The 12721-nt window shown below is 43.7% G+C and overlaps 1 protein-coding gene across 7 annotated transcripts in view; it reads left to right on the top strand.

Annotated features, from left to right (window-relative positions):
- The window catches only part of st3gal3b (ST3 beta-galactoside alpha-2,3-sialyltransferase 3b), a 56452-nt gene extending 46114 nt beyond the window's left edge, over positions 1 to 10338 (top strand). For all 7 annotated transcript variants that reach the window (XM_069712487.1, XM_069712483.1, XM_069712486.1 and 4 more), the window contains 3 exons: positions 272 to 418; positions 2534 to 2680; positions 6940 to 10338. In XM_069712487.1, the coding sequence (XP_069568588.1) occupies positions 272 to 418; positions 2534 to 2680; positions 6940 to 7029 (384 nt within the window). In that variant the 3' untranslated portion in view covers positions 7030 to 10338. The remainder of the gene's footprint in view (positions 1 to 271; positions 419 to 2533; positions 2681 to 6939) is intronic.
- Positions 10339 to 12721: the final 2383 nt, after the last annotated feature.

Genomic DNA, 12721 nt, shown 5'->3' with positions numbered 1-12721 from the left:
GATGTCCTGCGAACCCCTCGCCCTTACTTCATCCATTTAAGGCCCAAAAGCCATTTCCCTAATCAGAAAGAGTCTGGCTCCTGGTTAGCTTCTGCGTTTTATGTCACAGGATAATCTCTCTTTGATGTTTGGCAGGTCAATTTCAGTTGGCTCTTCCCAGAGGAGGTGTCATCATGTGTCAGTTTATGTGTGTTATATACATGAAACCATAGTTTATTGTTAATCTTAAAATGTTTTCTGTTTGTCTTCTCCGTTTGTGTTATCTCTTCAGAGGGGTACGGAGGGTTTCTGGAAGTCGGTGGCCCACTATGTGCCGAGGGAGCCGACCGAGATGAGAATCCTCAACCCCTACTTCATCCAGGAGGCTGCCTTCCACTTCATAGGCCTCCCATTCAACAACGGCCTAATGGGCAAAGGGGTACGACACACACAAACCCACACACATTCACAATGGCTTTTTTTTTTTTATTTTAATTTGACCAGATTTACAGCAATACAAGCTCTTTATTTGAATTGGATAAATTGTTCCTTCTTCTCATCAAATTCATTTGGCTCTTTGTCCAAAGGAACAAAAACAAGTAAGTTAGTTATTTGAACAACTCCAGTTGATGAAAATGCACTGACTTTTCATTTACTGAATTTTTCAAAATTTGCTTAGTTGAATATCTTTATAATAATAATAATAATAATAATTTAAAAAAAAGGGCACAAGCCCAGCATTTAGAATTTGTTTCTGAGCTGAGAAACATAATCATTACAGTTACATTACACTGCTCTCCTCGCACAATAGTATGCTTGTAAACTACCTAATAGAATAAAATATACAAATGTTACGTAAGCTGCCGTTTCTGGAGTCGTTTAAGAACTTTTTCATCAATTCATTAATATTCTTCACTGTTGTAACAGGGCTCTTATTATGAAACAGTTGTATACATTTTTTTAAATTTTTTTTATCAAAATGCACTTTTTTCATAGCAGATGTATATAACCTGCTTTTCACTTGCATTTTACTTTAGTATATTTGTATTTAAAACTGCACAACAATAGTGCACCTCCAACACTTTCAAAATACAGAGACGGATAAAGAAACCACATTAAATAGAAATACCAAACAATTTTGTATTGTTTACATTGCTGAAATGTTGAATAGCTGCTGCAACCCTGACCAGTCTGAATTTTGTTGTTTTGTATGTGCTGTGATTCGATCTCAGAAGTTGATGTCCCCACCTTGTTTAGCAACCTGCGACTGCCGTCTCAGGTCTTTACCACAGAACAATTTGTTTGTGGAAAAAAAAAAGGAAATAATAGTTGTTCGCCGCTTAACAAAGCATAGAGCAGAGAAATTGCAAACTAAACACCCCAGAGCATTTGAAGCTAAACACTCCGTATACAGTTGCGTACGGATACACTGTTTGTGTGTGGTGTTGGTGAGTAGAGGGAATATTGTGAGAGAATTGGAGGGGACATGAGGGAGTGTATCACCCTCACTCTCCCCTCTGGGGCCACCAGAGCACCCCTGCATGAACTCCACTCTCCAACATGTGCTGAACATGTGGGCATCTGGTTCTGTGTGTGTGTGTGTGTGTGTGTGTGTGTGTGTGTGTGTGTGTGTGTGTGTGTGTGTGTGTGTGTGTGTGTGTGTGTGTGTGTGTGTGTGTGTGTGTGTGTGTGTTTGCAGCACCGTCTCGTACAACACAGGCTGTATCATTTGGCACAATTTGACCCTTTAGAACACTTCGCTGTTTCTCCTCTGACCATCCCACTGTATGTTTATGTACATGGAAATTAATGAGGAGGTCTATTTGTTATACATGTGTTTATGTTGAGTGTGTGTGTGGGAGCATTTGTGTAAAATAATCTGTATTAGAACACACAGTAGGGGGTTGGCCAGCTGCTAGTTCAGCTCCACCTACCCTGAGGGCTGCAAATCAGGGTAATGATTTAAATGGGGCCTCCCTCCACTCTTTCTTCTGCTCCTGCAATTTTTTTTCCAATGCAAAACTCTTTTTCACTCTTGTACAGCAACACACACACACGCACACACACACACACACACACACACACACACACACACACACACACACACACACACACACACACACACACACACACACACACACACACACACACACACACACACACACACACACACACACAGCCCTGTACCCAGATCTGTGGCAGCCCAGGGCAGTTAGGAAGCGCAGTTCGACCCTGTAGATCACTGTGTCGTAGCAGAGGTCTGCAAGGGTTGCGTCTTAAAGGTAATAGTTAATCACCAAGAGCTCAAAGTCATTTAGCAGCAGTGGAGCAGAACAAAGACAGAAACACAAAGGAGGAAGGGACACGGATACACGAGTGAGAGGGCATCCGTCTCTGAAGCACTGCCACAGACCACGATCACTTCCAAAACTGACTCACAATAATTATACTGTATTCTCTGTAATCATTCCTGTTACTGTGATATAATATGTTTATTATTTATTTCTGTATATATATGTGTGTGTGTGTGTGTGTGTGTTTGTTTTCACTGCAGAACATTCCAACTTTGGGAACAGTCGCGATAACGATGGCGCTGCATAACTGTGACGAGGTGGCAGTGGCTGGTTTTGGGTACGACATGAACATGCCTCACGCACCCCTGCACTATTACGAGACGGTCAAGATGTCTGCCATTAAAGAGGTGAGAGTTCAAACACGAGCACTTAATTCACTACAAACTTATCGAATAATCAAGCCGCTCTTAGACTAGCAGTTTTTTTTTATTTTATTTTTTTAATTTTTTTAAATGAAATATGGGTATGACATTTGTCTCGCTGTTAATGAGAACAATATATTAAGGCTTTTCCTCGCCCGCTTTGGCCACGCAGAAATGAAGAAACAAAATAAGTGTAGTGTTTGATGAGGAGAGACCACCACTCCTGTGAAGGAGGCCGAGGGGGGATTTGAACTGGACGATAGCCAAAATACATTCACTACAAAGCATTCAGAATTTGGCTTGACGGTAATATTAGTCCAAGAATTCTGCTGGGGTTAAACTTCTCTCAGCGTTTTTCTTTCAGACCAAAAATCTGTCACTTTGGAGTTCCATGAACATTGTGGCAAAAGTTTTTGAGGTGCAGTGATTGGATCTGTCAGTCAGCTCCTCGTACTCTGCTAAGTGGTGGTTATTCAGATATGAGAGTTGAAGGGAAGCCACTTTGGTGCGGTTAAATCTGTATAGTTGGAAGGAAAGATTTGTGTTACTATCACCTCGAAATGTACTCTAGGTGATAATTGTACCATTAGTTAAAATATTCTTGTTCGGCTCTGATGACTGTCTCCCATTACTCAGAACGTTCATATAAATTGCATTGTCTTGTAGGATTTGTGAATGGTTTGTCTAATTTAGAAAATTGCTACCCAGTATAGTTTTTGTATCATTGCCAAGTAACCATGCCAGAGGCCTTTTAGACAATAATATTTGACTGGAAATATTATTGTAAGCACGCAAGCAAAAGTGACCGGTGAACAAAGATTATTCTTGATTTAAACACCAGTAAAAAGGATTTAAAAAAATAAATAAATAACAGAAAAAACTCTACTAAAACAAAACAATTTTTTTTTTCGTGATATATCAAATTCAGTTCATGCTGAAAAATGACAGCATCAAATGAAATCTGTAAGATCGGCAGATCGAAGCGGCGCTGATCTTTGGTCAGTCACTGCAGCAACATGTGTCGTTTGAACGCTGATTTTTTAAAACGTCCTCGTGACCGATCTCTCTCCGCTCCATCCGTCACGTCTTCCTCGCCGTGTTTACACTGAAACCCAGTGGAATCAGAGATGTCACCCATGTGCTGACGTGTGTAAACCATGAGCTCAGTATGATGATAACCTTCGTCTAAACTCTCAGTGAACCTTTGGCATTTATTATCATCATCTTCATCAACATTGTCATCATCAGCCACACACGGCTAATTAATGGGATACTTTTGGCTTTTTTTGTTTGGAACACTTCAACCACTGCCCGTCCCTGGGGTTGTTTTCATTTTCTAGAACCACACATCCGTGAAATCATCCATGGAAATCATGTAACCACAGCAACTATACAGAAGTTAATAACAAAATGTTAGATAGGTCAGTTTAGACAGCAGTTTGACTAAATCGATTCCAACGCTTTGAGATGACATAATTAAGGATCAAATAATACACTATGATCGATATTTTTTTACTTGAATGTGAAAAGATGTCACACATCGACAAACACCCAACACCGTGGAGCTGCTGGCATCTTTCAGCTCATCTTCAGTTTTGATTTCATGGTTGCAACTTCACTATTTTTAATACTTTTCACTCACTTCCAAACAGAGAAATAGAGGTGTGAATTTAAGGATTGTATTTAGAACAGGGGTGTCAAACATACGGCCCGCCAGGGGGTCCGGCTCGGCCCGCCGGATGACTTTGCTAAGTGTGAAAATTACAGAAAGATGTAAATTGCATTTCTATGAGAATACGGAGGTTTGTGAGTACAAACGTTTTGTAATTTTTTTTTTTTTTTTAATCGATCCAGTAATTGCTTCAAAAACGGCGTAAATGCGACGTCTGCTCCGGAGGCAGCAGCGCTCGCTGCTCGCTGCTCGCTTTGTGACGCGTTGGCCGTCAACCGCGTCACAAAGCGAGGGAATCTGCAGAGGGGAGCCCAGGCAGATAAACAGCGGGCTGATGTCTGAGTTTTTGCTCTTTTATGTTTCTAGTTTATTGTAGAAAGACCTTAAAATAGGGTTTATCATCCAAAAACCTTCACCAATGATTTTAAACATAGAGAAATATTGTCGTTACGTATGCGTTATTATGCTACGATTTTACTGGTCTGGCCCACTTGAGATCAAAGTGGGCCGTATGTGGCCACTTAACTGAAATGAGTTTGACACCCCTGATTTAGAAGGTAGCCCAAGACATGATCCCAAAATAATGCTCGGTCTCCCTCCTGTTTGCTCATTATATAAATATCCATCTGTTTGCTCATAAGTAATCCACATCAGCTTTAAAGGTGATACCATGTCAGCGTAGCTAGTTTAGTTTTCGCTGCCACCAACCTGCACTATTTTCTTCTGGAACCACATACGGATCTAATTTGTAAATTACATGTTCTGTATTTATTTTTTTTAATTGAGGAAAGAGAATCTTTCCCCAAAATGAAGTAATGTATGGTTTTGGCGTCATGACGTTGCCGCCAGTCTGTGCACATTCCAGTCACAGCGGGGGGGGGTTTTTTTTGGTTTTTTTTTTTTTCTTCTTTCCCAACAAATAGATTATTTTCATCACAAAATGATTTGGAAGCCACAAACCACGTGAGCTTTTCAGCAAATGCCGTCTTCTCCTTAATCAGAACAGGACTCGTCTTGTGTTGGACGTCGGCTTTCTAAACAAGCTGTTAAACCAACAGCTGACTGGGGGGGGGGTTGAGGAGGAGGAGTGCACTGCTAATGGCTAATTAGGTTGTCAGTCTTGGCAAACTGAACATCTTAGAAAAAAATATGTTTGCAAATGCAGACGCCGAATTGTATCGGCCCTTCTGTTTGAACAGCACCGCTCCTATTCCTCCTATTCCCCCTTGTGCGGTTTTCTTTCTCAGCCCGTTACCTCTTTTATTTGCTGCCTGGCCATTCTTTTGTCTCTTCATCCCAAAGCACCACACAGGAACCGCCGGCTCTGGTTACACGTCGGCCCGCTGGACTGAACTCTCATAACACAGCAGGGAGGAAAACTGACCCGGCGTGGTGTAACATATACACATGTATATTTGCACACTTGAACACCCACGTGTCCAGACGCTGGGAATATGAATCCTAAACTAACTCGGGAGGCTCCGCGCACCTGGCATTAAACATCCGTCCGCGGAGATCGGATCGCACGTGGTCGGCTGGAAGTGCAGGTGTGAATGCACCCGGGATGAGATCCCATCTGCTCAGACCACCGTTCAGCGGTGTGAACGCAACGCGTCCCGCGTCACATTAGAAGCTACTCGGCTGAATGAGCAATTAAAAAAAATGAATGCAGCTCCGGTCGCCATGTTCCTGTGCTTTTATCTGACCCCGTGCTGACGAGTGTTACCGTCACGTGACGTCGGGTTCATTTGGTTCCGGACGCTTTCTTTCCTCCTCTCGGACACCTGAAGACCCTCCGCCCGCTCTTCATGCGTTCCGTTTATTTCCTGCGTGATTCTGCCGAGCGCGGCTGCGCTGTACGGAACGCAGGAGCGACTTACCTGCAGACTTGTTGCTGTAAAGCAGCTGTTTAGTGGGTAGAAACACAAGCCTGTGTGAGACGCATGTTTTACTCAACCCTCCTCTGGGTTTAGCTTTTTTTTTTCTCCTTTCTTTTAGTTTATCTCGTCAAGTTTCTGACACGCATCCGACCCGCAGCTGTGGAAGAGCCGCCGCCCTCTTGTGCAGTTTATTTATTCGCAGCGGCTCGAGAGCCCCGACCCTCGAACCCGCTGGATTCGTTAAATAATCGGACCCCGAACTTGACGGTCCAGGTTGTTCATTCTAAACCTCCCAGACATTTACACGCGTGAAATACGCCGTAAATTTCTCTATACCTCCGGTGAGCAAAGATGTCTCTTTGTGTTAACCGCCTGTTGCTTTGACTAATGTGCTAATTTACTTTATTTTCGTGATTGCACGTGTTTATTTGCGTTTAGAGCGGGGACGGGAGATCTGCTCACCAGTTGTCACTCGAGACAAACTGAGACGCATAATAACGCCGTAAACTGCCGGGCTTAAAGCTGGTCACTTGTGATCGGATCGCCCGGAGCAAATTGTTCATTCCAGGTGTGCCGTTAATCTTACAGGCTTGTAGATTAGTGGACGTCACTGTGCTTTTGGAAAAGGTGCTTAATCTGTGATGTTGTATCGTTCTTTTTGACTTTATTCTGTTCTCCCGATCCTCCCGCAGTCTTGGACGCACAACATATCTAAGGAGAAGGACTTCCTCCGCAAGCTGGTGAAGGCCAACATCATCACAGATCTGACCAACGGCATCTGAGTTTACACCCACCTAGTCTCCCTCCGCCGTTCCCAAAGGACTACGAAACAGGAAGCATGCTGGGAAATGGATTGACTTGTGGAGGGGGAAAAAAAAACCAACTCGGACTTCAAGTGGCCTGCGCACTGCCGGGGTTTTCACATCAAAGGAGAATATGATAAAAAAAAAAAAAAGAAGAATCGGATGAAATACAGGAGGGTTTCTGTCGAGAGATGCACACACATGTGCCTTGTGAACCAAAGACTCCTGCTGATTGAGGCGGGGGGACGGGGGGGGGGACGGGGTCGGGGGGGACGGGCACGGGGAGGACTGGATCTTCCTGGTTCCCGTCTTATCAAAAGACAGTCGCAGGAAAGCGCCACTGGCCCCACGCTTCAACGTTTACCACTTCAAACCCCCCCCCACCCGAGTATCACATGAATGAATAGTATGAGCAGAAGTGACACGTAGACCTGCAGCAGTCAGAGTTGATCTTGACCTGCAGGTTAACCTGATGAAGGGACAGAAGACAAAGGGATGAAACGGGACTGTCACGGAGAGTGTGTGTGTGTGGGGATGGGTTGAGTATTAGCAGTGCCAAACGTACCTCGTACACGGGGGGGGGGGGGGGGGAGGCCATCAGCCTCTCCTTTTTGCTGCCTGAATGTAATTCACTTTCCTGTGTAAATATCAAAGATTTTTACTGTGCTTTTTTAACAATCTGCAGCCCTCCCCTCCCCCCACCCCCCCCCAAAAAAAAATCACCTACCTGCCATTCGTTCATTAAATTCTTCTTTTTTTTTTTCAATTTATTTTTTTTTACTTTCTGTCCTGGGTCCAAAATGAACGCTTGCTAAGCCAGATGACATCAGTGAGGGTCACCTGACACACAGACAAGTATTACTTTGCGACACAAACGTCGAACCACGGACTCGCTCCTTTTGCACCCATCAGAAATACGCCCCAACCACTCGGCCTTCGGGGTCAGTACCAATTACTCAAAAATCCGAGTCCCGGAGCAGAGGTCCGAGCGAAGTTTCACTAGAAGCGACTTCAGTGGGACACGGCGCTTGAATAGAGGTAGCAATATACTCCCGTATCCGGACGGTCTTATCGTCCGCACGTGGCCGCTTGCATCGGGTAAGAGGTCGCTAAAAAGAAGGAAAATAAATGTTAATACAAATAAATTATGTTAAAGTGCAGTGAAGTTATAATTAAAACTCTGAATCTTTTTTTTTTTGGTTTTGTTTTGGTAATGATTGTAGCTTCGTACGAGTCGACGCTAAAGATGACTGAAAGCACGAATCAGGAAGTTAATTATTCTGCTCAGTCTAATTTCCTTTTGTATTCATTATAGGACTTTATTTTGTATCCGGCTCTGGCAGGTGAATTCCAAACCATAACTCGGACGCTGCGTCTCTCTCTCTCTCTCTCTCTTCCTCTTGGTTTCATTCACGTCCCAGTATTGTCTTCATCGCTTCGTCAGCTGTGAGCCTTCGGGCCGCGGTGACGTGCTCCGCCCTGGTCGAGGAGAACGGAGACTGTGCGTCGGATCCCTTTTTCCAGCCTCCAGAGTTTCTTGTTCTTCGGTAAATGGTGAAATCTTGGATTGTAGAATTTAAATATATATATTTTTGTTTTTAGGTTCATTTTAATTATTTATTTTGTTACAAAGTCCCTACGTCTCGGTCACAGGCGGGCCTGCTTTCTGTAACAGACGAGAGTTTGCGTTTTAGGATTTGGTCTCGGCCGCCGCGTTCTTCCTCAAGAGAACGCGTCGTCCTTTTCCCGTTCGTGCCGGAGGCAGTGTTGTGACTGAGTCCACTGATGACTCGGTTTGAAATTGGCTTTGTGTTAAATGTCTGCAACTCTTTGATTTCGGTGTTCTCTTGACAGTGTTGGTTAACACATACCGCGCGTGCTCTTCTGTGACAGAGGACACAACATGGAAATTCATTTAAATTTCTTTCCACTCGGAGATCGTTTCCATGCTCAATCTCAAATAACTATTCCATGTGCTGATCGGGCCTTTGCACTTTGCAGACGAAGGTTCTGACACATGCTTGTCAGTATTTTAACATAAAAAGTGTTAATTATTACACAATCAAACATTTCGCTTCTCCTTTTTTTTTTCTTCCTCCCTTTAAAAAAACAACAAAAAACAACAAAAGTATGAGAATGTCAAATGTCACATTTGCTTGTCATGTTATCATGTGAATGCGATAATCAGCTTTATACAGTGATGGAGTGTTTTTACATACTGCTTTACCAAAGCAGGGTTTTTTTTTTTTTTTTTTTACAGTTGCTTCTTTAATTTGACTTCTTATGTAGAAGTGTGTATTTACTGTACATTGTACACACACACACACACACACACACACACTTGCATTACTCTCAATCAGTAAGCTGCTGCTGTTGTTGCATCTGTTCCATTGCTCCACTACGTGCTCATTTTTCTTTATCAGTTTCATCAGACGTTGCCGGGTTCTCGACCCTTTAGAAAGGTTCCACTGGTTTTGAAGAAACGGATCACTTTATGAAAAACCAGAACCTGTTTTTTTTGTTTTGTTTTTTAAAGCAAAGGTACAGGGAACCGCTGACCATTGCACTACCACGAGGTGCTGTCAGTGCCTTACACCTCATCACCTGTAAACTGTGGCGAGGAGTCGGACGCAGGAAGTGGCGGCAGCTGATCCAGTTTGTAGGCTCACCTCTGGGTCAGGACAGGTCGCTCCTCATTTCTGTGATTTGGAACCAGTCCATTTCATGCGTGTCCTGTGTTATATACAGTCCAGGCAGACTTGAAGCCTCAGACTGGTGGTTTTCTTTGTTTTAGCCCAGGAGCTACGTGTTGAACTTCCACAAACAAAGAGGGTGCTGAGATCGTTAAAAAACCAGCAGCTGCTTGGAAGGTTACATCTTTTGAAAGTATTCGTTAACCGTGTAAAACATGTGTTATTTGTACTCTGGGCCAAAACACACCAACCTACCAGCTCCAAAGCTTTGAGACTTGGCACATCAATCACTGAAGTGAGCCCTTCTCTGGGTTGTTTTTTTTAGGTTTTGACTTTTCTTTTGTTTTTTTGGGAATGCTGGAGGAGTTCAAATGGATTGGACCCAAATCGCCTCTTCTACTAACCTGTTAACAATGAAGCAGAATGTATTTGCTTGTATTGTTCATCATATTTATGAACCTTTTATTTTTAACATTTCACCATCAGTGGGAAGTCAAAGTGATCAGAAGTGTTATTGTTTCTTTTTTTTTTTTTTTTTTTTTTTTTACCAGTTATAACTGACTTTCTGCAGATCAATAAATACATTTGTAATGGATCTTTGCCTGTGCATGTTGTTTGTATTTGTCTTATTGTATATAAATATTTCTGTACTGACTTATAGTGAATATTTTTGATGTTTTTAATCTACTTTATGCTTTCTGTCATTGTCCCAGCGTGTGGTTTGGATATTTTTGCTGACTGTGTGGCTTTCAGTGTCTATTACAGCGGAGGAGGCCTCATTATGTGCAATATGCGTCAGGTGCTATTCTGTGTGCGTTTCAGTCTGTTTCAGAGGCTCCAAACCTGCAGGAAGCCCAGCACAGATGACGGAGGGATGGGATGGAGCACCGTTGGAGAGGGGGATTTCCTCTGCTGCTCTGCGTGCTGTATCTCCAACTTGCAGACCCAGGGGAAATAATTTTTCAATCCTCCATCCACCGACTTCCTCCCCAACATACTCTCCTTTTCTCTCGTGTTCGACCATGTCGCTCTGACTCTCGGCTGTCTCCCGAACTCCACACCTCTCCTTCGTTCTACTTTGTGCTCAGTTCCCATCCGTGTTGTGTATTTCTTTTTTCTCACCTTATGTGGATCATGTTTCACAGAAAGCCACCAGGGACCCATCTATCGTGTGTGTGTGTGTGTGTGTGTGTGTGTGTGTGTGTGTGTGTGTGTGTGTGTGTGTGTGTGTGTGTGTGTGTGTGTGTGTGTGTGTGTGTGTGTAACAAGTCTCTGACACACACAGGACTTTCAGCTGCAGCCTTGAAACTCTCGTCGCCCCGCAAAACATCATTATAAACCAGAGGAGGGTTGCTGAGAACGAGCGAGAGCGAGCCGTCCAGCTGCCGGTGTGAGGTGAAAGGAGACGAGACGTTGAGGGCCCTTAAAGCCCCTCTGGACCGTCCCATCCTGCTGTTAATGGGGTGCCAGAAACTTTCCGCCTCAACGAGTCACGCCTCGCCGGTCACCTAAACCACCGAGCTCTGGCTACTCCGTCTCGAAAGACTCCCTGACCTCCGCTGGGTGGGATCGAATGCTCGCTCGCCTCAGCAGGAGTATATTTGCCACCTGGGATCTCCCCGAGGCAGCTGACTGGAGGCGCTCGTTCCTGTTCACGTCCGGCGAGGCAGGGGTACGAACACGGCTGCACCTCTTCAGCTGACGGGCCTTTTATTCTCAGCGACAGGTTCCCCCGCCCCACCTCCTCTCTGAAGGCTTGAAACGGAGAGGCCACGACCTCCGGGCCTGAAATTTAAACTCCTCGTAAAAAGAGTTGGAAAAAGGAGAGAAAACACCCATTCGGAAACCATTTTCTCTCCCCTTCTGTTTACTTGGTGCAGGGTCAGCTGAGATGAAGGAAAACAACATTGCCCCACCGTGTCCCACATTCTGCCAGTTTACCTTTTGTCTCTGCATGTGACACACCTACGGGCCTGCCATGTTCTAATAGAAAACAACTGAACACGTCACGCTTCTGAACTTGTTCTCTGATTATTTCTAGATCTGCAGTTGAAATTGAATAAGTTTCACAGATGACAGAGTTGTTAGAAGCTGTCGGGACCTTTGTTTGTTTGCACTGCTGAGATGGAAAGAGATCAAACAAGCACTCAAAGACAAGTAGCAAGACATCTGTAAGTGTCAGACAGCTACATGGTCTTTAGGTTGAAGTATGAGGAGGGGACAGTACAAATTCATTTTTACACAAGTTTGGCTCGGCACATTTTACAATACCTCAATCAAAGTAAACAAAAAAATATTACATTTGTCATAGTTGCAGCCTGTAGTGGCTGTGGCAGTGTTGTATTGTGTTCTAATACTCCTTTTTTGATTTATTTTGACCAGGATTAACCAATGAATTAGATAAAAGTCTAAAAAAAAAAAAAAAAATCTAATCTCACAACAAGATCACTTTGTTCTGGAGTTTTTGAGCCTCTCAGATCTGCTATGGCTTTCGTTGTCTTGTTGCTTTATAGATAACATAACTGTCACTGGTTAAGTTTTGGTTTTGGTTATACAATTCATCATTTCAGCAACTTCCTCCAGATAAGACCGATGTCAGAGTGATGTTCTGAGGTTTCACTGCTCCTCTGCTCGCCCTCCATTCATCCTCATAATAACAGCCCTAATCAAGCCATATGCTGCCACTTTGCTTTCTGATTTGTTTGCATGAAGAATGACAACAAATCTGTGGGACGCCTGCAGGAATGCAGCTTTGAAATGCTCTGATGAAGAGGTAATTGCTGCAGATTAATCTGTGCTCTATTTACTGGTTGAGCTAATGTGGAAACATGTTGTTTTGGAGTTAACTGTTGGAGCTACAGTTTGACTTTGTCCCACAGATTTGGCTTTGTTTTACAGATTTGTCCTGGGGGCTTCGCTGCAGTGTGCTGGATGAGGGGAGTTCCCACTTGAAAAGTGAAAACAAACTTAAAGGTTGG

This window comes from Brachyistius frenatus, unplaced genomic scaffold, assembly GCF_029030835.1.
Source record: "Brachyistius frenatus isolate BFR_SWC_R1_liver_20210118 unplaced genomic scaffold, ASM2903083v1 Contig_110, whole genome shotgun sequence".
Classification (NCBI taxonomy): Eukaryota; Metazoa; Chordata; class Actinopteri; family Embiotocidae; genus Brachyistius; species Brachyistius frenatus.
This window is presented reverse-complemented; position numbering and strand designations above follow the sequence as displayed.